Source organism: Echiichthys vipera, assembly GCF_963691815.1.
Source record: "Echiichthys vipera genome assembly, chromosome: 5".
NCBI lineage: Eukaryota > Metazoa > Chordata > Actinopteri > Perciformes > Trachinidae > Echiichthys > Echiichthys vipera.
Window position 1 is genome coordinate 18,862,670 of NC_139830.1, and position 26,413 is coordinate 18,889,082.

The following is a 26,413-nucleotide window of genomic DNA, read 5'->3' on the forward strand; positions in this document are numbered from 1 at the left end:
TTCTATGTGGCCATACATTGGGAAAAAAAGCAATATTAATGAGCCATTTTTCTTCCTGAAAGCTGCATATTACTGTTTTAAAGATTCATACACCCCATTCTTCACCTAAGCTTTTTATCTCCTCCTGCCAATTTAGTCTCTCTAAGCTAACTAACCGTGGAATACATATGATGTATCATGTTTTTGTTGTGCTCAAACAATAACTACAATAAAAGTGGTAACCCTCTTATATACTCTCTGTTTCTCTCTCTCTTTCCTCCAAACATATGCATTCATACCCCTTCTTACTTTATAATATAGCTCTGCACCAGATCTCAAAGTGTAAGAGTGTATGAATTATTGCTCTATATGTCGTCATCAAAGAAAGGGGACACCTGATGACACCCCTAAATGCCAGTCTGATATATCAAAGACTTCTCATGGCAAACAGGAACTGGCACAAGAGAAATTGATTGAACAATTTTGATGGATTGATTGATTGAAGTCACTTATCAAGTAAAAATATGTTAAAATATAAAAAGGCCAAATATTAGCTGTTTAGAGCTTCTCAAATCCGTGAAATGAGAACATGGCGGCCGCGGCACAGATCCGACAACAGGCAGGTGCAATTGTGGTCTCTATAAACGTATACAGAGCCGCGAAATTTGCTTGCTATGTAAACACTTTTTATCGTCAGGTTATGCACAATGTGCTAAACACTGCACAAAGTATGTTTATTATGAGTTATGTGCTCATGATTGTGTTACTCTCTGTGCGCTGCTGCTTCATTAACCAAACGGAGGATCATCGGCATTACCAAAGTTTCATACCTAATACACGGAGCCAGCATACAATCTACACCAGTATTTTAAAAAATGTACTAGCTATACCGCCAGTTCACTGCGCAAAGGAGAGAGAACATCGACCCTTCAAAACGGTCTATACCTACTATCAACCCTTCTGATGGCTGGGGATATTCAACTAAACCCTGGGCCTCACCCTTACCTGAGTGCTAGCGCCGGCGGGCATCCTCCCCTGGCGGCTGGATCACATCCTACTTTGGTAATGGCCGCATCGGCGGGCATGGATGATGGACGGACGATTGCCGGAGGAAGACGCCAACAAATGCGGGGAGACGTGAGCGATTCATGTGCTGCCATCGTGTGGATCGACCTCGTTGACAAGTCGCCTTCCCAACGCGCACTGATGCCTCATCCATGTGGGCCTACGATTGCAACTGGGCCTATGATTGCAACAGGATCAACGAGGGTAGCGACCGGAGAGGTTCGTTGCCTGTGCACCAGCGGAGAACTGGGAGAATCTGCTCCAAACTCGAACAATGTGGATTCGGATAACAACTTAAGATCAACGCTCGGTGCCAAGGAATCAACTTTGATAACAGATGGACAATTCGTGGACACAGTCTTCGCAAAAACAGGTCTACACATTATTCATCTCAATGTAAGAAGCCTTTTCAAATAGCTAGATGAAATCAGGCTACTGGTCTGCAAAAGTAAGATCCCAGTGTTGAGTTTTTCTGAAACATGACTAGATAGCTCCATAAATGATGCCGAGATAGAAATTGAAAATTTTATGAATTTTTGGAAGAAACTTGTGCAAAATCCATAGACTTTGTTAAATCCGAGGTGATAATGATTGGTGATTTTAATACAGACGTCTTGAAGAAGGATGCCTTCATGTGTAAAGCTCTGAGGTCTTTTACTAGCCTATTTGATCTACGCCAGTTGATCACACAATTCACAAGGGTCAGTACTGATACCCAAACCATCATTGATTTAATACTTGTATCGGACCAATCAAAAATACTGAAAAGTGGTGTAATAGAATATGGACTTAGCAATCATTCAATAATCTTTTGTACACGTAAAATCAAGAAAGCACAGTTCAATTGTCATAATACGATTAAAACTAGATCTTTAAGAAACTACAGCAAGGAGGCTTTGTGTACGCTATTAAGTGATACGGATTGGTCTCCTGTTTACAATTGTGCAGAAGTGGATAAAACTTGGTTATACTTCAAATCACTGTTCTTGGCAGCAGTAGACACACTAGCCCCAGTAAAAAACATCAGGATAAAAGCCAGAACAGAGCCCTGGATAAATGCAGACATTTTAAAAGCCATAAAAAGGAGAAACGATCTTTTTAATTCTTTGAGAAAGATTAAAAATGAGAATTTGCTAATGGAGTATAAAAAACACAGGAATGAGGTAAACCAATTGATTAGGAAGGCTAAGGCAGGATTTTTAAATGATAGAATAGCAGAAAATAGGAACGACCCCATGAAGCTATGGAAGACCCTGAAAATGTTAGGGTACAGCAAACAAGTCAAAACCAGATCATTTACACAAAAGTGGCAAACAGTTTAAATAATTATCTTACAACCATTGCCAACACATTGGTAAGAAATTGGTCGAATCAAGTAGGGCTCTGTGGTGACAGTCATGTTCAACAGTTTTATCAGCAGAAGGAAGTCCAGATAAATACTTTTTCCTTGACAAAAGTACCCAGCGATGCGATACTCAAAAAGCTCAAAAGTCTAAACCCTAATAAAGCAACAGGTTTGGATAATATTCCCGCAAGGTTTTATTCAAGATGCTGCAGAAGTTATTGCTCCATGCATAACCCACATAACCAACATGTCCATTGAACAAAGCAAATTTACAACTGAATTTAAAAGGGCAAGGGTAACCCCTTTACACAAAAAGGAAAGCAAGCTAGAGCAGGGAAACTATCGCCCAGTATCTATTTTATGTTGCCACTCAAAAATAATGGAAAGGGTTGTCTATGAGCAAATAGAAGGCTATTTATCCACACATAATCTTCTGTATGAGTTTCAATCTGGTTTTAGAAAGTCTCACTCCACTGATACTGATCCTGCTTTACTTGACTGATTACATCAAGAAGGAAGTTGATGAAGGGAAATACTGTGGTATGGTTATGTTAGATCTTCAAAAAGCCTTCGACACAGTCAATCATTCTATTCTATGAGCTAAACTTAAGGCCTTGGGCTTCAATAACACAGCCCTTCAGTGGGTTCGGTCCTACTTGGAGGGCATAGAACAAGTAGTAGATGTGAACAGGAGTATATCAGATCCACTCCCACTGTCATGTGGAGTTCCACAAGGGAGCATCCTAGGGCCTCTATTTTTTCTGCTCTATATTAATGACATGGAGTCAGTGTGTAACTGCAACCTATATCTTTATGCGGATGATTCAGCCCTCCTATTCTCTCATCAAGATAAAGCTGTAGCGGAGAGTGTACTGAGTTTCAGAACTTCAAAAAGTCAGTCTTTGGCTAGTTGAAAACCAGCTGTCCCTTCATTTAGGTAAGACCGAGTCAATACTATTTGGTTCAAATTCAAAGTTGAGAAAGTCTCCTGGGTTCAAGGTAGTAGTGGGTTAATCTGAGATTATGGCCCAAAACACTAACTTATCTATGATGCATTCTTGATAATAAACTTACTGGGGAGAGCATGGTGGTGAAAGTTATTACCAAGATAAATCAGAAAACAAAATTTCTGGCAAGACTTTCCCATCTTATTGATAGAAAAGCCTTAGAGACACTGACTCGGGCCCTAGTTCAAGGTAACTTTGACTATGCCTGCACCTCATGGTTTACTAACCTTCCAAAAAAACTCCAAACTAAATTACAAACATCCCAAAACAAACTAGTAAGGCTGATTCTCAAGCTTCAACCTCTCACTCATTTCACGCCTGCTCATTTTAGTAGCCTTAAGTTGCTAAAAAGTAGAGAACAGGGTTAATTATATACAACTGTGTACTGAACACACACAGCTACTCCACAAGGAGAAATGCTACTGATTTAGTGGTATTTAGATTTAAAAGTTGCTTGGGAAAGGGCTCTTTTATATATTCAGCGGCAGTTTTATGGAATGGGTTACCTACCAATCTGAAGACAATGGGTTCTCTAGTGAGTTTCAAAACCACCTTAAAAAAATGGTTGAGTATCAGACAGTCATAAGATGGTGGTATTTATTGGTATCTTTTTAACTTATGTATGTGTATGTGTGCATATGTGTATGTTTGTATGTGTTTGATTGAATTATGTTGTTTTATTTCCTTCCTACACTATCATATATATTGCATTTGACACACACGCACACTCTCACACATCACTCTCACACACTTACAAATGATATATAATGATAAATACACTACGTAGGGACCACAATGGAAATAAGCGCTTGGGCTTTTTTGTGTTATCCATTTGTCCTGATGCACATTTGTATTCCTACCCTTGTGCATATGACAATAAAGAATTTCAATCAATCAATCAATCAATCAAATACGAGGATTCCCTTCTTTTCTCTGTTTTAGATCATTAAAATTTGAATATTTAAACTGTTGGTCAGGCAGAACAAGTACTTAGGAGACATTACATTGGGCTTTGAGAAACACAACAAAAACTACCATCTCATCTCATCTTCGACCACTTATCTGGGGTTGGGTCGCGGGGGCAGCAGCTTTAGCAGGGGACCCCAAACTTACTACCAATAATCAAAAAGAATGAATTTGATCAATATTGAAAATAATCATTAGTTACTTAGTTGCTATGACTCTGAAGATAGATGAAACACTGGTGCTGTGTCCCAAATCACGCACTTCCTCCATCAAACTGGCTTTTTTGGGAAGTGGGTTCACGCAGGACGTCGGTAAAATGCAGTGTACTGCATTTATCTGGTCGCACACTCAAAAACGGCCAAACCCCTGAGTGTGGATCAATGGACACTCAACGGCCCCAATCGCCGCCATTTTGAGGCGCGACTTAATTCAAACTGGAAAATGGCAAAGGCAAACAACAGAGCAAAGGAGCGGCAACAACTACGGTGAACACTGATCTCTCTCATCTCATTTTATCTTCAACTGCTGATCCGGGGTCGGGTCGCGGGGGGCAGCAGCTTTAGCACTACTTGTCGAGTCTCCAAAAGTAGAATGGGAGGCAGAGCCTTCAGCTACCAAGCTCTTCTCCTGTGGAAACAACTCTCAAGTTTGCATATTTAAAAGTAAATTTAAAACTTTCCTTTTTGATAAAGCTTATAGCTAGGGCTTATGAGCCCTTAGCTATGTTGTTTATTGGCATTCAATTTCTCTAAGAACCTGCATGACTTTGTTATGCTTAATTATGCTTCTATAGGCCTAGTCTGCCAGGGGATAATACTGTTCCTGATACTCTGAGCTTCTACCCTCTCTACCTGTATCATTCATGGCTCATCAATGCTTGTTACTAATTCAACTTCTGTCTTGGAGTTGTTTGTGCTTTATCGTCTCACAGGTATCTGCTCATTGTGGTGGAGCCTGCTGCTGTGGTCCTCAAGATTCTTCCTGCTGCTATAATTACTTTTTCTCATATATACAATATTTAGTTAGTTAAATCATTAGTAAAACTATTCATTAGTAAATTATAAACTTTGTTGCCATGAAGACGTCATCAGCAATATATTTCATTGTATCACAGCTGTTATTACCACTGCTTATCATTGATCATATTTACCACAATATTTTTTTATCATTGCTATATTCTCCTTAGCTGTACTTGTTTCTACTATTCTACTGTATTAACTGCCATAACATATAAGTCATATTCACATTTCTATAGATATTATTATAGTTACAGTTACTTTTGTGGTTGCTTGAATCTCTGGGACTGTCTGTCTGTCTGCCTTTTCTCTCTTTTTCTCTCCTTTTCTTCCTCCCCAACCGGTCAAGACAGACGGCCGTCCTCCATAGAGCTGGGTCCGTTCGACTTTCCTGCCTGTTATAGGTAAGGTTTTCGTTGCCACTGTGTTCACAAGATTGCTACTCATGGGGGAATTGTTGGGTCTATGTAAATCATAAATAAGTCGGAGCGTGATCATTACCTATTCCATATGTAAAGTGTCCTGAGAAAACTTTTGTTATGAATTGGCACTGTAAATAAAATTTAATTATTTGAACTTAAAACAGTGTGTATGTGAATAGTTCAGGACTTCAGGTTATTTGCAGATTATCAGTTAAAATACAAATAAAATAAAAAAAAATACAAATTCTCATTCTCAACACTTTAGCATGTACTTCACAGTCTAAATCAAAATCTGTATGTGGACTTTGAAATAACACACAAGTTAGTTGCTGTTGAGTTAGTGAACGTCCCTTCTCTCTCTGCCAGTCTTCTTACTGTCCTAGTATTTGCCTTCAATACTGATACTGCTAATTAAATCAAATAAGAATTTATTTTGATAAAATAAAATTATACACTAATACTGCTCTCTTGGCCACTGTTCACTCTGTTGCAGGAAACATCATCTGCTAAATGACTGAGGGAGAAGAAGCATTTGGAGTCGATGCATAATATATTTTTTTAATGTAAATGTTTTACTGTAAACAGTATCGTAAACCTCCGTCACGCTCTGAGACACAAACCATTATGTTCTCAGAGAAAGAACAGTAACTCATGAGAAGTCATTATCCATACACAGTTGCCACAGACTCAGTTTCCTGTTTATTATTACCGATTGGGCTTCTTGAAACTGCTTCATGAAGAGGATCGTGTTTTGTTGCACATGCCGAGATCAAAATAATCTATTCAAGATAAGTAGTGACAATCACCAGGCCCAATAATCCAAATGTCAAGGATCTCATCATCATTGACTCCCTAGATGTTGGGATACAGCGATGCTGTTTTCTGTCTTCATCTATTTTCTGCATCTTATACGGGTCACGGTGGTGGGCTAAGCAAAGTATATTAGATGCCCCTCTCTGTAGCTACTTCCGCCAGCTCTCCCTGGAGGATCCCAAGGTTTTCCAGACCGGATGCGACATATATCTCCAGCATATTCTGGTTTGCCCCATGGTCTCCAAATAAGATACCTGAACCACCTCAGCTGGCTCTTCCAAATGCAAAGGAGCAGCGGTTCCACTCCGAGACACGTCCAAATGTCTGAGCTCCTCACACTGCCCCAAATGGTCAGCCCAGACACCCTGAAAGGAGAACTCATTTTGGTTTCCTTGTTTCCACAGTCTCATGCATTTGGTCACTAACTAAAGCTCATGACTTGTAGGCGAGGGTTGGCATGCTAATTGATTGGTATAAAACACACATTCTGGTGCTTGTCAGTCTCACACCCCGCCCTGCTAATCCTAATCTAATTTTTACCAACAAATACATATAAATGTTTTACAAAGCAAATCCAGTGGTTTTGGAAGCTGTAATGTAAAATAACTTAATTAAAAAATGTGATGAATTGCAAAGAAAACATGATACCCACACAGCAGAGAAGTTTTAAGAGGGATGTGTAGGGAATTAAAGAAAGGCAGATAGAAGAAGAGAGGAGAGAGATGATAAGATGGGAGAAGAGTTCCTGGTATCTCAAAAAGAAAATAACAAATAAACTCGAGAGGTAAGGCTCAGGAGACTAAAATAGAAAAAGCAAGAAAGAAAAGACTGTTGCTGTCGCAGTGCGAAGAAAATGGCATACGGTCCTCCTGCTTGTCTAGCTCAAACCAGAAAGCAGTAAATCTTCCCTCTTCATTTCCCAAAGCATTCCCACTGTCTGCAATGTGTAAACAAACAAGAATAAACAAGCAAGCAAATGAAGGTGAAATGCTTGAAGCCTGCATAGGTATGTAACACTACAGCAGTTTTTGAAAAGCTGATACAAAAACAGTAACATAAAGCATGGGATTATAGGATTATGAAGAGATAAACAAGAATTAAAGTTCTAACTGAACCTCACCAACATAGACATGAGGTCATATGGGATTTGCCGCAGCTTCAAAAACTTTTAAGGAGGTTTCGATTTCTACGGAGAGTACTCGGCACACATACTGTACATATTTTGCTTAGGTTCAAGTGATGCTCGGTGGAGATTACTTAGAGCTGAGACTGACAGTTCTCACCTTTGTGGCTGAATTTTGTGATTGACAGGCTGGAGAGCTGCAGGACGTCATTTGCATAAGTAAATAAGGACATCCTGAGCAAGTTCACAGTTACCATGGTGATGGCAGAAGATTATGAGGACACACTGAGCCAATATTTAAAACTACCAGAGGGGCAACTAGACAGGTACTCTGTGCGTGGGTGCATATGGCACACACATTTGCATGCCTGTTCAGTACCTTAGTTGATGTAAATGCATATGCAAATACAAGTGTTTTCAAAGAGTGGCTTCAAAGATTTAACAATCTACTATAGACAAAGACTTCAAAGCAAAAGGCTCTCACCTGGGAAGATGCCCCAACATTATAAAAGCGTGCGCACATCCGACAACTCTTACACTATTTTTACATGGCCAGCATTACAATAGTGCCTGGTAGTCGGCCCATGGCAACCTCCAATCTATCTTTTCCCTCCTTTAATGTGTTATGTTCTTTTCTTCATTGTGCGGTGACGAACGGCTACTCTTCATGTGCATCAAACTAGAGGACCCCACCTCCTCCCTTCAACCCTGACTCGTAGATCAAAAAGACAAGAGCAAGGGCAGACAGAGATCAAATGTGCCTGTGAGAAATCCACCCACAGGACATCTCCAGAGCCTCCATTGGCATACTTAACACACTTTATCCGATATCACAAACATGCACAATTGGATATGGCACAGACAGACACACATGCAATCACACACTCAACACAGCCGAGTGGTTAAAGGTTAGCTTTGCAGAAGCGAGCGTAAATCTCACAAGGTCAGTTTTCAAAATGAGATCTTAGACTGGAAAACGTGGAGTGAGAACTGACTGAGCCCTTCAGCTGTGAGCCTGACAAAAAAGCAAAAGGAGATCATGGCAAGACATGCTTCCTCACAAATCTCCTGTAACTTGTGTCCTACTATTTAACCGTAGCATTGTCGGGAAAAAAAAGATGCATAATTTTGCAACTGCATCGACTAACTGCATTATTTCATATTTTGGTGGGTAATTTGTGACTGCTTTGACAATGACTACAGAACAGCCCCTATGTCACTGAAATTAAAGAAAAAAGACAAATTAAAAGCCCAATGAACAGCATGGCATGTTACAAAGAGGAAAGATACACGACGCTACAGCAGGGAATCCAGCAGCTAACACAACAGCACAGGGGCCGCTGAAATACTCATTTGAATGCTTATTTAGTATAATTTCTGTCAAGACCTTAGGTGGGCCTCAGAGATAAATAGAGAAAGAGAAACAGATGGACACACATACACATGGAAAGTTAGACAGGTAGCTAGATAAATAAATAGAGGGAATGAGGAAACCTGCATGTATCTACGTAAGGACAACCTCCACCACATCGCCAACAACCATGTCTCCTTAAATGGCCAGAGAACATTTAATTAATTGAACTCCTGCTTAAGCTGTTACTGCACTGTTAGAGCAGTGACGGGAAGCTCTGCTTTCCGTTAGGGCTCAGACTAATGAGACAATCAGCAGCTAGCTGTCACAGCCTGGACTTTATGATTTTAGGGAGGTGCCTCTAGTTTAACAGTCATTGACCGGCTCATCGCTTCTTTCTACTTAACCTCCTTATGGTCGATACTAAGAGGAGTCATGTGTTGATGGTCTTAAAGGAGCTGTACTTGAAATACTGAAGAGAGAAAAGAAGACTGGGATTGTGTCTATATGGCTTTCACAGATCATTCCCTTATATGTGAAATACACAATTTTTTTCACAGATAGATGCATGAGGGACACAAAGGGAGAGTTGCTTCATTCTTTGCTTACTCAACTATATCTTTGAATAGCAAATATTACAATATGTGTTGAATGTTGAGTACAGCTCCTGAACTGAAGCTAAATAACGGATAACAGATTATTAGAAAAGAGGACGCACAAACTTAAAATGAGCTCTGTAGTTGGCAACCCCAAAGCACAGGTGTTTAAGAGAAAGTGTGTGCTATTGAATCATCTCATTAGCTTTCTCCTTCTCTAAGGACTGTTTTATGTGACAAGCAAGGTGCCAATAATTAAATCATTAGACAACAGAAGACAATATCAAATGGACCTGCTGCACCCCATATGGGATAAAACATGTAACTTACAGCTCAGACCTAATTTTCTCTTTCCCTTCATTGGTTTCCCCAGCCTCCTCTTGCACATGCAAACGCTTTTAAGTTTACGCTTCAATCCAGATACCATCTCCTCTCCGTCTTGGCTTTTCCCTTTGCCCCTCCTCATCACCAAAAGTACTATACACACACAGCAAGGATGCTGTCAGAAGAGGAATATAATGACTCTGATCTGGTTAATGGACAGTAATGGTAGATGGCTGATGAAGGAGGAGATGACGAAGTGAGGGAGACGGAGAGAAGGGGTACAGTGATTATAGAGTTAGAAGGGGGTTGAACTCTTCCAGAGGGTTCCTGAGCATCTGAGCTGGTCAGAGAGGACGTGAGACCCTCAATTCTTCTCCTCCCTACTGCCGCTGCCCCTCAGTGCTCTTAACACTGCTCCCTTCTCCTCCAGGGATCTCATTATGGCAGACTCACTGGCTTTAAGGACTGAGTCTATATGCCTATAAGTTTGGCTAAAGGGGGGACGAGCTCTGTGAGGAAAAGAATAAACGGAGAGGGAGAAAACAGGAAGAGAAAAACTGGAGGCTTCAGAATGGGGTGGCAAACAGAGCAGAGGAGAAAACTGGAGGGAAAGTGTGTGCAGAGAGAAGTGTGCTGTAGTAGAACAGCAGAGCACATAGCCTTAGGTACCAGATTGTTATTACTGCTGCAGATGGTTGGGAGACGCTTGCAGCAGATTTATGTTTCCTTAATAGTCTACGCATGTGTATATACGTATCACATCCATGTCTGTATGAGGCCATATGTGAGCATACTATATGCTTGTCTAATTTAAGTAATGTCAGCTAAATGGCATGTTTACTAGATAAACAACCAATTAGGAGCTCAGTGGGAGGTTGCAGTGAGCTAAAGCATCCAATCAAATCCCCATACACCAGCTGTAAACTGTAAACCCGCTGTCATTGTAATGCCGCACACAGGCTGCTGTAAATATCAAATCAAGTGACTCCTGTGCTCACTAAAAACAACAGTGAATACCATAAAGTGAGAAGACCAAAATGAGATGAAATGCTTGCTCCCTTTTCCACTCCATAATCACCCCATCTTTTCCCAGAACCAGGATCAAGATCTATCTTACCCTGCAAGCTCTTCTCCATTTGTGTCACGGCGTTCATTGATTTTTTTTTGGAATCGTCTATAAGATGATCTTAACGTGCCACTGAGGACAGTCAGTTTGTCTAAATTTTGTGTACATGAGCAGATGTCTAAGTGTGTGCTTATTTGGTGTAATGGTCAACATTAATCTAACCTGGTGCAGTTTGGACAGAGACAGTAACTAAGAAGAAATTAGGCATTTTGATAGACATCCCTGCATCACACCCACACAAATGGAGACTTATGGAAACTCTAATGCAGAGTTATTATCCTCATGATCACTCAAAAATCCACCATATCTTTTCAATATTCTCTTACCTCCTTTCAACTCTCTAGCCATTCATCGTTCTTTCTCCGCCTGGAGACATCAGTTATTTCCTCTGCTCATTTCTCCTCTCTACCTCATAGCCATGATGAATCACTAAGATATCTTCCCAATGGGTTTTCACAAAATCAATGGTTATTTTGGAGACATCATTTTCTAGGTATCAGATTGTGTATATGCTGGTGTGCACCATTTGTATGTAGATGCTCACATAATTAAAATTCAAATAACACTCAAATAAAAGGTGTTATTAAAATGATTTTAAAAATAAATAAACTGCAGTTCATTGAGTGGCCTATTGTGACCGGCTCTAAAACCAATTAACATGTTCAGCTTGGTATAAAAACTCATCCATTTAAATAATAATAAGGCTTAACGTTCTGCATAATTAAGGCATGGGTGCTTTGAGGGCCTGTCACAGGAGGCTAACGTTAGCCACTAGCTGCCTGTCCGCTCTGCTACCAACCACTGACACAGGGGTTGCCAACTCTGCTCTTGGTGAGCTACTGCCCTGCATGTTTTAGGTTTCTCCCTGCTCCAACACATCTGATTGTAAGGATCTGCTCGTGTCACTGTTTGCAACAGCGGTATGGGGAATAATGATCTAAAGATGATTATCATCAATGTTATCATTATGTCATTACTGATGTATTTGTGTAATCTAAATTCAGGTGAATTTATTTGTTTCAAATTGTTTGTTAGTCATGTATTAAGTATAGTATTTCACAAATAATTACATTATATTTGTGGTAGTAAATGACAAGGGGGAGAATTGCAGTTAGCTGCAGTAGCAGCTCAAATTCAGAGTTAACCACAGTATCTGTGTCAGATTCCCCGACTCAAGTTTGACTCAGCACTGCTGCTGGCTTCCAGCCTGCTGTGACCCCCGTGCTGTGGTTTGCATTGCCTATATTAAAGCTGCTACAGCCACTAAGTAACTCTGTCTCCAGTAGGGTTGCCAACTCCCTGAAAAAAATACCAGGGACATCTTATTGGCAGGGCCGGCTGGCCGGGCTGCCATCATTTTTCCTGGCGTAGTGAATCTTTTTAGTCCTTTTTTGTATGTGTGAAGCTATTTCTTTTTACTAATTGACCCAAACCTGAATTAAATTAGATGCATATTTGAGTGGTATAAACACATAGAAAATAAATAATGAATATCTTTCCTGCTTAACTTAAAACTGTATAAATTAATATTAAACAACACAAAGCAGAACATAGTACACAATTACAACAACAAGAAAAGTGCAAACATAAACTCTGAGTAAAACTTATAAAGGAAAACCACTTGTGCTTCAAAGGCCATGACTGTAGTCTACAGTTGTAGTCAGTCTATTTGTTATTCCGTCTGTCCTTCTTCTGAGCTCTTGCTGCAGCCACCAGCTGTTTGTCTTTCAGTGCCACGAAGTAAAACTCTGAGCAAGACATTTCATAATTTAGTGACAATGAGCTCTACTTTAATAGTTCATAATTATTATTAATTATTGTTATTCATCTATGTATTAGTTTGATGTATTAGTTATCTACTTAATATACTTATCTAGCAATTGTACTTTCTTATTACACAGAAACTAATATTGTTATATATTTCTCCATACAATTGCCCATCACTGGAAGCCTGTCACTTAAGGTCAGTTAGTCCACGATGGGCTATGGAGAGGGTCACAACGCAGTGCGCTTCATAGATGGTATTGTGTACTTTTTCCACCCATGTTTTTCCTTCTTACCATTCCTCTTGGTATTTTTGCATTCTTTTCTGTTTTTTTCTCAGAGGAATTGCATTGTTGCAAGAAGATGTACCGCCCGAGACCTGTAAAGTACTGTCGGCGTCACTGCCGTCCATGTCCAAGCTTTGTTGTCTTCTGGTATCTTCTTTGCAAGCAACAATACCTCGACCAATGAGATGAGCGGGATTCTGGTTCATCATACTCTTGTGTGTGAGTGTGCTGTCAGCTCATTGGTCACAGAGCAGGAGAGGCTGAGAATAAGTTTACCGTAAATGTTCTTATAAGGCGTCATTCATTCATTCATTCATTCATTCATTCGATTGACATTTTACATACTATTTTTGATTCTCACAGTAATACGGGACAAAGTGCGTCCCTTTTCAGCTCAATATGGGAGTCGTACTTTTGTTTCTGAATACGGGACAATTAAGTTTTTCAAGGGACGGTTGCGGACCCTAGTCTCCAGGCTGCCACCACAGGCTTCCCTCCCTGGCGAAGTGGTCCTATTAGCTTGCTAGCTAAGAGCTTCGAGACAGGCTTCATTTCAATTAAATTTTATTTACAGTGCTCATTCATATAAAAAGTTATCTCTTGACACTTTATATATGAATGCGTCATTTGGCCCACTTCGACTCTGCCATGCTTCACCTCTGAGCTGTATATTTAACTTTCTGATGGGCAGGCCCCAGGTGATGAGAGCTGGCAGCCACACCTCCTCCTTAATGATCCTGAACACAAGCACATCACAGTGCTATGTGGTCCTGTACTCCTTGTTTTATCTCTGTACTGCCAAGCACAGCTCAAATATCATCCTTGAACACACGACCAACCTGGGCCTCACAGACAACGATGACAGAGCCTACAGAGAGTAGGTGAGGGCACACGACAGATGGTGCTAGGAAATTACATTCTCTAAATGTCAGCAAAGCCAAACTAATGATCGTGGACTACAGGAGAGAGCCGGGGAGTGGAAATCTGAGGTTGAAAGGGTCAGCATTTTCAAATTCATCTCCTGGACACAATACATGCAGACACGATAAAGAAAGCAAGCAGCTTTTTTTCCTGAAACGACTGAGTAAGTTTCGTGGAAACGCCAGCATCTTGACAAACTTCTATAGATGCACCACATCAGGGAGAAATCTTCCCAAAACAAGGGACAATTTGGAGAAAATGCCTATGTTTAATCTAAGATTGTTCAGCAGAGTTTAATGCGTGAGTCCATGTCTGTGTGTGCACTTGAGTTGAATATGACTCTGGAGTTTATATTTTGCACAAGCAGTCACATCTTCTTCCCTAACAGATACAAATGCGAGAGTTACTGTCTCTCAGGAAGCCAGCTAAGCCTGAGCCTGTTTTGACAGTAAATAAGCTAATAGGCAAATGTCATGGCTATTAAATGAGTTAAGCCCGATCGATGTCAACTCCAGGGCAGAGGTATATAAATTAATTTCAAATGAGACACCAACTGACACCAATAAAACAAGTCATCTGTCAGCATCTGTATGTGTGTGTGTGTGTGTGTGTGTGAACGTGTGAACGTGTGTGTGTGTGTGTGAACGTGTGAGAGTGCATCAAGAGGGATGACATAGAGTGAGGGTGGGAAAAAGGGATTAAGGGAGGTAGAGGTGGAGGCATGGATGAAGCCGTCACTTTGCGTTGTGAGATTCTTGGCGGTGAGAGATGAGAGAATGATCTCCCACGCAGGCAGCAGAAATGCTTACACTAACACTTTCCCTCTGCCTGGGCTTCGAGAAAAGGAGGGGAGACAAGTGCAAACATGTCACAGAGATAGGAACAGATCAATGCCCACAAACACTGACACACACACACACTCTTGTATTAGCACAGACCAAGCCTAGATGATGTAATGCCTTTTTATCTATATTTCACCCTCTACTCTCTCTTTTTCTCTCTCTTCTACTGATAATCCTTCTCTTCACTTAACCATCCATCACTGAAATGAATTAATTGGTGATCAGGCAGCCTGGCAGGATTATTAGTTTCTCTGCAATGACAGGCATAGCATTGAAGCATTTAATTTTCATTCTCATCACAACACTTTAGCTTTGATCGCTGGTTTGTGTCTCTGAATAAAACTCACCAAGCCATCCCAGAGGGGCCACACTGTGAATCACGGTGATCCATACAAACAACATGCGGCACGTGCGAATGCTCACATGCAAATGCACACTTTCACATCAGCCTACAAAAAACAGCATCGTTTCAAAGCTAAATACAGAGAAAACTGTGCACCACCGAAATCCACCTTGTGCCCATTAAAGCAGCGATGGGAATTACAGCTCTTTGAATCTGGATCTTATGGTTCCAATTATTTCTGAGAGCCATTCAAAAGATCAGCTCATTGTTATTTTTTCTTTATTTTTTAGGGGGTGGGGGCTTAATAGGTTTATCCGTGGAATAATCACTAGGATGATAATAGGGTAAGATTTGGTCAGATTCAAATTTAAATATCCCTCCAATGTGATTTCCTTTTTCATGTGCGGAAGATAGATTTAGCAGCACAACTTGCCTGTATTGCCAGACCTAATGTCAATGATCTGCACTGCAAACATTACACAAGGTGATGTCATACCCTTCTGCTTTATCAGTGAATTTACGACTTTGAATTTACCCTATGTATAAAATGTGTTATGTAAATTAAGTTCCCTTTCCTTGTTTTTAATAAATCCAACACTTAATATAAGAAATATTTTAATTGGCACAACAACAAGACAAGTATAATGAACTTCTGTGCCAAACAGATCTTAGTGCAGATCAGATAGATAATCAATTATTTGAAAAACATTTCACGCAAGAACAATTTAAATAATAAATAGTAAAAAAAAACAAAAACAACAATGCTGGTTCTCATAAATTCTTTTCACCACCCTTCGTTTATACCTACGAGCCATTGAAAAGAATCAGATCGTTTGCAAATGTAACATCACTACATTAAAGCTTGTAGAACTTCCTCTGTTAGACTTCGCAGACCGAGGCTCTTTGCTGTGGCCAAGAACTCATCTGTATTCAAACCTGCAATCAAACAGTTACAAGTAGTATATTCCTCAAATTCACTTGGATAAGTGGACATGCGAAATGCTGAGTTTAGCCTGGTGGTAAGTTAGAAACATGGCTTGCACTGCCCTCGGCGTTTCATCATAAACATGTTAAGCAAGGTCATTTTTCATGGACAGACATTCAGTGCATGTGATATCAGTCTTCTCATACAACTCTTGGCAAGAAAGCCAATAAGCACATCTCTCAAGAATGTCAAAGTATTCCTTTAATTAAGCATTTCAGTGTCAAATTATCACATAATTACCTATGTGAGGGGTTTTTATAGTGTTATATGCTCACATACTGTTCATGTTGTTATTCTATATATTGGAACAACCACAGACCCACCTACGCAGCAATGCTGCAGGTCAGTCAACATACAGCAATGTGTTCAGAACAGTCAGACCTATTGATTTACTATCAACGGGCCAGGCATTGACCAGTGCAGGACATGTAGGGCCTGGCCCCTTTGTGCATAAATAATTCATTGGGTCTAGGGTTACAGCAGGCTGCAAACCCACCATTGGTAGACAACTGCAATACATGGAAGACATATGGAGAAGAGACAACTTGCTATTGATATATAAACAGATTGAATTCTGGGAGTTGTTTTGAGAGTGAGAGTGTGGATTGAGAATATTTTTTTCTATATTGGAGCAGATGAGGGAAAAAAACCTTAGTGTGTACTGTGGCATCTATGCCTGTGTGTGTGTGAGTGTGAGTGTGTATGAAGGACCTTGGTGCTGGCCTGTAGGGGAGGTGGGGTGGGGAGCACATACATACTTCATGCATATTTCATGGAACTCATACTGCACACACACACACACACACACACACACACACACACACACATACACACATACACACATACACACATACACACATACACACATACACACATACACACACACACATACACACATACACACATACACACATACACACACACACACACACACACACACACACACACACACACACACACACATACACACACACACACACACACACACACACACACACACACACACACACACACACACACACACACACACACACACACACACACACACACACACACACACACACACACACACACACACACACACACACACACACCGTGGGGCACCCTGGCCTTACACTGATGAATGTCTGTCCTTCACAGAGCACAACAGTCACAGGAGAGTGATACTGTGTGAATGAGGACAGACGAAGCATGCGAGACAGAGAATAGGCGACGTGAGAAAAAAAAGAGGTAGGGGAGAGAGTGTTGTGGGCAGAGGTGGAGGCAAGAGAGAGAATTGGTGCAAGGGAGTGGAGAGGGATCCAGCATTACTCTCAAAGCCCAGTTTCCAACTGAGAAAAGTTTAGCTTGAACATAAGAAGCTTTCTATATTCAGTAGTATAGCCTTATCGTGCACATTAGGTCCAGTATGTAGGTGGAATATTCCTGTAGGGAGGTTGAAATTTCATGTCATTTACATGTTTTCTTATTTGTATAAATGTTTGATTTAAATGTATTGTTTGTATTAATATTATTGTTAGGGGTAGAGGGGCTAGGGGAGGATGAGAGGTGAACATTGGAGTGAAGTACACTACCAATGAGTACAGGAATTTACCATATACCAACCTAAAAGTAACCAGAGAGCCAATCATGTTAGAGTCTTCAGTATAATGTGTGTTGATGAGTGGTGGAAGAAGTTAAAGTAAAACTTAAAAATCTGCAATATGAAAGTACTTTGTTACACGCAAAAGTCCTAAATTGAAAATGAAATAGTATTTTTTGTTTTTAGCAAAGTATACTGAAAGCATAAAAAGGACTCATAACCATATATTGTATTATTGCATTATTACCATTATTACTTGTGCAATCATGAGTAAGTAACATATAACGGTTGTAGCTGTTCCAGGTGGAACTCATTATCCGGCTGTTAAGATGTGACGTAATGCCCTTTCAAAATATGATTTCCGGGTCCAAACCTCGTATTTCTATAATGCTGCAGTGTCGTGTTCCCCGATGTCTAAACAGATCTGAGTTTTTAAAAAACAAAGTAATTGTAATTTTACCTTTTTTTATTGATATAAAAGACGTCTAACTCACGAAAAAGGCGATCGTAATTGTTCACATGTTCTGATGTTGTTATCCATTTTGTTTCAACGGAGCATTTGTACTCGGAACTTGTATTTTGAAAGGGTATTACCTCAGACTTAACAGGCGAATAACTATGGTGAATTAAATCTATGAGAGTGCAGCATATTCTATAAGCTTATCATATTATTTTGTATGTGAATAGAGATAAATATAGTGGGGGTAAATAGCAATATTAACCAATGAAATGTCTAGCGGTCTACTAGTAACATGAAATGAAAAAACCTTAAGTAAATTCTTCAACTTTTTACTTAAGAACAATAGTTAAGTAAATATACTTTATTACATTCTACCACTGGTGTTGATCAATGCCACACAGACTGTCAAGGGTGGGAAGGGGGGTATAGAAGCCACAGTATACTTGATCACCACTGTAGTTGAAAGGATTGGTCTGGTCGTAGATACAATATATAATTATATATTTCCAATAAAGATTATATTGGGGGGGGGTAAAGAGGGAAGAGAAGGAGGGGGATTGGGGTGCTGTTTGTCATCTTGGTTTTTAAGTTACAGTAACTTGCTAATTAGGAAGACATTTTCTGCTGTGCTAATGAACAACAAACTCTTTCAAGCAGAACAAACAACCTAAAAACAAAGCACACACACACACAGCCTCACCAGGACGCCAGCCCATCTGTTTGCTGAGGAAATCTTGCTTTCCTTTTAGCACTGCTTAAAGAGAGTGGGAAAAAATGCGTGCACACGCACATGCACACACACACTCACACAAGAGTGGGTATGCAGACATGACATCATATTTTTCTGTGCAGAGTCTCTGCAAAGAGCGTGGGCAGGCGTGAGTGGGTAGCTCGTATGTGATTACTACACTGCAAGAGCAACACAGACTGACGAACCAGCAGAACAGACTGCGCGCGTGTATGTTTGTTTGTGTCTGTGTGTCCCAGTCTGTCACTTAGAACTCGAGGCGATCTAAAGGCATCTTTTCACATCTCAGCATTCATCTCCTTATCTCTGCCTCTGCCCTCCCTCCATCTTGGTTTCTGTCGCTCCCCTTCTCTTCTCACTGCTTATCTGCTGCTCATACAGTCATCATTTTCCTCTGGCTTTTGTTTGGCTGCCATGCCCTGTGAGGATTGTTTAATTCTTCCCTGTACTCCCTCCAGAGAAAGAAGAGGTGAGGAAAGTAGGGGTTGAGACAAGGGGGAGGGCAAGGGCAGAGGCACTTCATTAATCAATCAACCAGCTTTGAAAATGTACCTAATTAATGGCTAATTACAGATCTGGGCACGGTGCCAGCTGACATCCCATCCACCTCCGCTAATACGACCCCTGTAGCCCCCCCAGATGACACTGGAGGTAAACACCCCTCCCTCTGTTCCCTCCTTTGCTCTCTTCTTTTATTAGTCTATCCATCCATGCGTCCACTCACCCATTCCTTTTTAATCCTCTGTGGAAACAACATCTGATAACTCAAGACTACAAAAGCAAATAGCTTAAAGATTTTGGGATCTCGCACCACTTGCCTCATTCTCACGTTGTGTCACTTGGCCGTGTGTTTGTCTCTACGCGATCTTACCGGTGAAATATCGGTGGTCATCACGTGGCCCTGGAGGCTCTCGGAAGGCAATGTCTCACCCCGATGACGGCTACTACAGTCCTTGTCTTGTCCCTGCCAGCTCCCTCTGCGGGATGTACTTGCACGCCAGGCCCGTTGGATCCTGGGAACATAAGGGGACAAATATCAGTGACATCTACATCTCATAACCGAAGTTGAGATGAGTTATGGAGTTGCCATCTGAGAGGAGTCATTTTGGGCGTCAAGGGTTTTAGAAGTAGAAGTTCCAAAGTCATGTTTACTTTCTCCGTATGACGATGCTTGGTGACTAGCTGGGGGAGCATTCCCAAGGCTTGGATGGGCATTACACTCTTTGGTTGAATTAGGATGAAAAACTGTGAAAATATCTCGTTCTAAAAAATAAAAAAAAAAAGAGTCAAAAATGATGTCACCATGCAACAAACATTATTTCTCTCTGAACTTCCCAATATCTTCTTCTGAGACTTTCCTTCTCTACCTTAATTTCATGGCCATTCTCAAATCCCCGAATATTTTTCTCGACTTTAAGTCTCACACAACTCACAAATACTTTTCTGACCTCTCCCCACCTATCTCCCCCCGTCCTTAACCTCCACAGAGCGCTCCCTCCATCTTTTATCTTTTTCAACTTACTTTCATCCCCAGAGCCACCCCAACACCAAGGTCCAGGATGGAGTGTAGGATCAATTACTCGATGGAGAAACACATTCACCTCCAGTGGAGCAGAGAGACAGCTGAGCCAAATGGAACAAATTGAATTAAGCCATAACCCCGAGCTCCAAAACCAATACCTTTTCCCCACTTCTACCTCCATCCCCCTTTTCTCCACTCTCATTCTTCCTTTGCTCTGTCTATCTGTCAATGCTTCCTGTTCCTCTTCTTCTGTGAGTTCATCCTGACATTCTTTTTTTTTTTTTGCTATCCACTTCACCTTTCTACACCCCAATCATGTTAACTCTACACAGAAACATTGGCTTTCTCTTAGCTCTCCTCGACTTTCAAAGAAGTGAAAGCCTGAGGCGAGAACTGTCCTCCCCCGTTAAAACTATAAAAGCGCGGGTCCATGTTTAAATAGAATTGGCAGTCTACGACGGTTCATGCACTCAAAAGTGCCCTCTGACCCCAGCTCTGAAACCTAATCAGAGGGAAGATTGAATTAAAGCCACACGTAAATGGATCCCTCCAACACGACAAATATAATGCACTTTTAAGGTCATGGGTGACACTCGGTGTGAGACTCAAAATGTAAAAAAAAAAGAAACAGATTGGGAAATTGGGATACACAAATAAGCCACAGGTGATACTTACACAATAGCCTTGATTTCCAGGTGCTGTTGTTGCTCACGACGACGAGGGCTATTGCCATCCTCTTCCTCACACCTGCCAGGACGGCTTCTATAACAAGACAATAAACAGAATAATGAGGTCAGAAAAAAAGACAAAAACAGCACACACAGTTTATGGTCAAGAGTACAGCCTTGTTATGGCAGAATAAGGGTCTTGTGGGATAGAACAAGGGCTTACAATAAAGTATACCCTCCTAGATTGAGTGCTGTCTATAAAATATGAGGATTTTTTTTTCATGGAACAGTAAGGACGCTATTGTGCAATGTCTTACCTCTCCACCTTGGGAACTGCTTGTCTTCCACTGTGATTGCAGTAGCGATGATACCTCTTCACTTCTTCCTGAAAAGCACCAATATGTCAACAAGGATTTTAATTCCCTCTGCCAAGGAAATGACACAGGAGGAGCTGTGCTTCGATAAGATACAATAATATTGTTTGGCATAAACAGAGGAAAATTCTTAATATATATTTTTCTATTGTATTATTGTATTAAGAGTAGCAGATTTATGTAGTAAATAATTATAGAAACACAAAGTGGTAATAAAAACAACTCTGTGTGTGCTATATCTGATGCATAACAGCATGTGTGTGCTCTGCAGGTGCCAACCAGCCAGATATCGGCTGCAGGCCAGGGGGTGAGGCCGGTGTCAAGCAGCTCCAGGGCAACTGCTATGAAGCTCAATGGGACTGGACAGATGGGTGTGCTCCCAGAGCAGCCAGGCAGCTCCACTCCAGCTCTACTAGTCACTCATCTCTATGTTAGCCAGCAGGGTGAAAGCTGTGATTAGCTGTCCGTATATTTGTGTCTACATCAAGGGTGTAAGGTAAATTCAACTCACAGATCAGTACGATACATGAGCAAATTACTACAGTACTGCAAGTGTGATGAGAAAGGCAGCCCTCGTAGTGATGAGAATTATCACTAGACTCAGCTCCACAGAGCATTTTAGGGTTTTTCGGTTCTTTGTTCTGGTTTTATGGACTGTAACTTTACTATTTTGGATCAGTGTCACTGCTCTCATCATCGTCATTTACAGCTGCAGTAGGCAGCTGTTTTCAAGAAAAAAGCTTGGATAAACCCAGTGCCAAACAGTAACAACTATCTGGTGAAAACAGTGTATCATTTAGGAGCTAAAGAGCCAGGGGCCGTATTCTTAAGGCAAAGAGTAAGTCCTAACTTGCTGATTTAGGAGTAACTCTTAAAAAATATGGGGTGTTTCACTCCTAATTTTAGGACTCCTAACTTTTTAAGATAAGTGTAATTCACAAAGCATTTTAGCGCTAAAAGAAGCTCCTAAATCAATTAAAATCAGGAAGGACCTAACATGGCTGCTGCAGTCTACATTTTGGAGTAAAAATCACCCAATACCAGAGATTAAAGTCGTTACAACTCTTTGCTATTTGGCCACAGGACAAATGCAGCTGTGCAACGCAGACAATCTTGATATCTGTCAGCTCTCCGCCAGTAGGATTTTGCACCAGGCGATAAATGTCCTATCCAGACCCTACATACTGTGACATTTCATTTGCTTCCCCATTAAAGTGTTTCTATCATAAATTCACTCTTAGGGGCTCATTCCCTCTCAGGCATGAACATGATGTCATCCAAGTCAACAAGGTCAACCCCGCCCTTTAGTCTTAGCTTAAGAGTCCCTCCCACTCCTTAGTAAAAGTTGCTCTCAGAGGCTTTGTAAATAGGTTTTAAGAAATTACTCTTAACTAAGAACTTTTAGTGCTCCTCCAGGAGTAATCTTAGCACTAAGATAAAAAGTTTTGTGAATACAGCCCATGATATTTTAATCAAGTGTTAGTGAAGGCAAGAAGGCAAAAAAACAGATCCAGAAAGACACTGAAAATGGACTTTCATTTATGAGGTGGTCAGTGCACGACTCCAAATGAATGTGCCCTTGTGTCTGCTGGATGGGCAAGTGTTTGCTGGCAAGTTTGCCATATACATTTTAAAACTGCAGCACCGGAGAGTTCGGGCAGATCGAGGTTTAAGCATAAATTGAGCAAAAGCTATGTTCTAAAATTTCACAATTCTTCTGGATGAAAATGTCTATAAAGAACAAAAGTGTGACTTGGTTGAAGTGACACTCTTCCACCACATCGAGTGAACCCAGGTAGAAGTGGACTATTATTTATTGTGGAAACACAAAGACCATTTTTGTGGAGACCTAACATCAACATTTCCAGGCAGCAGCTGAGAACTCATGTAATAGTGCCCTCTGACATTTCACACATTTATCAGATTAATCAATACTGCAATCCGTAATGCTTATTGTCACTTTTTTAAACAGGGATATACTGTGTCACAACAAACCATTACGTCTGTAGTGTACAGGTGTTTGTGTGTGTCCAAGCTTAGAGTACATGTGTACATGTAGTCCAATGTTGCTGCATTAGTTCTCAATGTTCTTGCATTGTCACTCGAAACCAGAAGAGATTAAGTGTTCAGGATGCAAGGCAAAAGTTCAATGAGGGTTTAAAATATATAACAGTGTCTACAAGTGTTCTTCTGTATTAACTGAAGAGTTCATCCAGATGTCCACATTAAAATAAGAATCCATAACAAATGGCAATGGTGTTGTTGAACCTCAGACTGAAAGTAAATAATAAATGAGTTAATAAAATCATGTTTAAAAGACAAACCATTTATAGGCTTAAATATACATATAAGGGGAATGCTATAATGACAGAAATGTCCAACATAATGCCATAGTAACACATCTTAATGACATCATTATGACCATGTGTCCACTTATATTACTGATCGAACATTAAGCACATTAATATTATGATGAAAACATGGACAATCTCAGCAAATGTTTCATTATGAAGTGTTACTAACCCTTTGAGTGTTTTATCTTTTGGGTGTTTACAACCAACCATAATGTCTCGGGTCTCTGGACTGCATGGATAATGTAACTTGCATGGATAATATTCACTGAAGTTATATGAGAGCAATATAAACACCAAGGGAGTGATACAACTGCAGCTGACGACAGGAGAAATGCATTACTGGCAGTCTATAGGGTACATTGAAATTTGTCAAATCAATAGCTGAATACATGATTGCATAGAAAACATGGATATTAACAGAATCCTGTTCTGCTGGGCATGTAAACAGCCTAATCTTGTTATTTTCAATATCAAAATAGGGACAATCAATAGACCAGAAAGGCTAGGGAAGGTGAAGGTAGGCAGTAATACACATTATGCCACTGAAAAATGAGAGGAGGGAAAACAGGAAGGAAGGCGAGATAAAACGACAGTACATAGCAGAGAGCCTGCTGCCCTCTAATTGATGAGTTATTAAAATCATAATTTCTCACAGTCCTAGTTCTATCACAGAGATCGATTGCAGGCACAGTTGAATGTCCACACACACACAAAGACAAAAGCAAAGTCTCTCGAGTGTGTGAGAGATGCTCTGCCCTTCAAACTAGTGCAGCCTCTCAGTTCCCATACACACATATACAAAGACATGTTCACAGACCCACACCTGAGAGAACACAAGCCTGCATGCACACATATCTACAAACACACATGTAAACATGAACATCGATCTAATCCCAGAGGATTTGATTGGAGCATGGCAATGCGCTGAAACATCTGCATCAGACTATTGGCTGTTTGCCGCCGCTCGACTGGCCGATCAGCCCGAGGAAAAGTCCAATCAGGAGAAGAGCTGTACCAGCGGAGAGGCTCGTTAATCGCAACATCGGAAATCAATTTACATGCGCAGTGCGTGCGAGGAGTAATATGGAAGTCAACATTTACTCTTTCGCCTGAGTCCCTGAGTACAAAAAGAGCCCGCTGAGAGATGTAGGTGTTACTGATGTGCTGATTTAATGATTTGAAATGCTGTTTTGTCTTAATGTTGTGCCTGTGGGGGTAAAACAAATAGTCTCTACTGAGGGAAATGGAATGTCATTTTGCTCACACCTTTTAAATCCTATTTGAGTAGAGAGGAAGCAAGGAAAAAAAGGTTTGGACACATACAATGACAAAGAATGAAAATTAAATTTTTGTTTTATTGAAGAAGAGCTAAAGTGAGGAAGCAGTTTCATACTGATCAGATAACAGCGTTTACAGGCCGCTGCAGTTACACAGCCATCAAAACCAAACTGGAGCAGAAGGTGTGAACTGATGTATGAGGTACAGATAAGAAACAGAAACTGCAAAGAGGCTCACATCATGAACACATAGATGTGAGTTTAATTCCATCTTTTGAAGTAAGCAGTTCATCAAAAACAGACAGAGCCATTTCTTTTAGAGCCATACGCAGGTTTTATAGGTTTGTTTTTACAGAAATGGCTCCCCTAGCAGACCTATTTAAAGCATACACACTAGGTCCGCACTAGTGGTTATTTTCATTATCAATTTTCCTTTTTTTTCCATTAATGGTTTCATCTAGTACACTTAAAGCGTGGAAAAATGAACACAACAGGTGAGGTCACATTTTTATATTGCTTGTTTTGTCTGACTGGCAGCCCATACCTGAAAAGTATTTGATTTACAAAGATATACAAACAGAAAAGCATCAAATCATCTTGTCTGAGAAGCTGGAACAGGATAATGCTTGCCATTTCTGCTTGATAAAGATAATTTATACATCCGAATCATTGTGAATTCATTGTGTGGGAGCAGATGATAGTGCAGTGAAAAATGTTGAGCGTTTTAAAGAGGTTGGAAAGAACCAGGAAAGCAAGAAGGTATCAATAAGAAAAGAAAGTAGAGGCCATACGTTTTATTCTAAAGTGGGAGAGGAAAAGCACTAGAGGACATTCAGAGAAGTGTGGAGGCGGGTGGGGTGCAAAGAGTAGAGATGAAGGAGGTGTGAGAGTGAGAAAATGACTACATAGTCCATCAAAATGCAAAATGGAGCGCTTGGGAATATTCCCCCTGCTACTATTAACCAATGGAGAGCTGCTCTGGTTAACATATGGTAAGAGATTGGGAAAGAGCATCGTCGAACCATCGTTGAAGGGGCCTTTTTTAGTGATCAAAGACCATGCTCTTTCCTTTAGACCAGACCAGCCTTCCAAGACATGGTAATGGAATGGGATGAAAATGACTAAAAGACTGCATGCGCATGTGTGCATTCAC

At 40.6% G+C, this 26,413-nt stretch overlaps 1 protein-coding gene across 1 annotated transcript in view; it reads right to left on the reverse strand.

Moving 5' to 3' along the window:
• The window catches only part of schip1 (schwannomin interacting protein 1), a 223,477-nt gene that overhangs the window by 194,463 nt on the left and 2,601 nt on the right, over positions 1 to 26,413 (reverse strand). The window contains exons 3-5 of the mRNA XM_083913704.1: positions 21,573 to 21,640; positions 21,263 to 21,349; positions 19,937 to 20,078 (exon numbers count right to left, since the gene is read on the reverse strand). Coding sequence (XP_083769830.1) covers positions 19,937 to 20,078; positions 21,263 to 21,349; positions 21,573 to 21,640 — 297 coding nt within the window. The remainder of the gene's footprint in view (positions 1 to 19,936; positions 20,079 to 21,262; positions 21,350 to 21,572; positions 21,641 to 26,413) is intronic.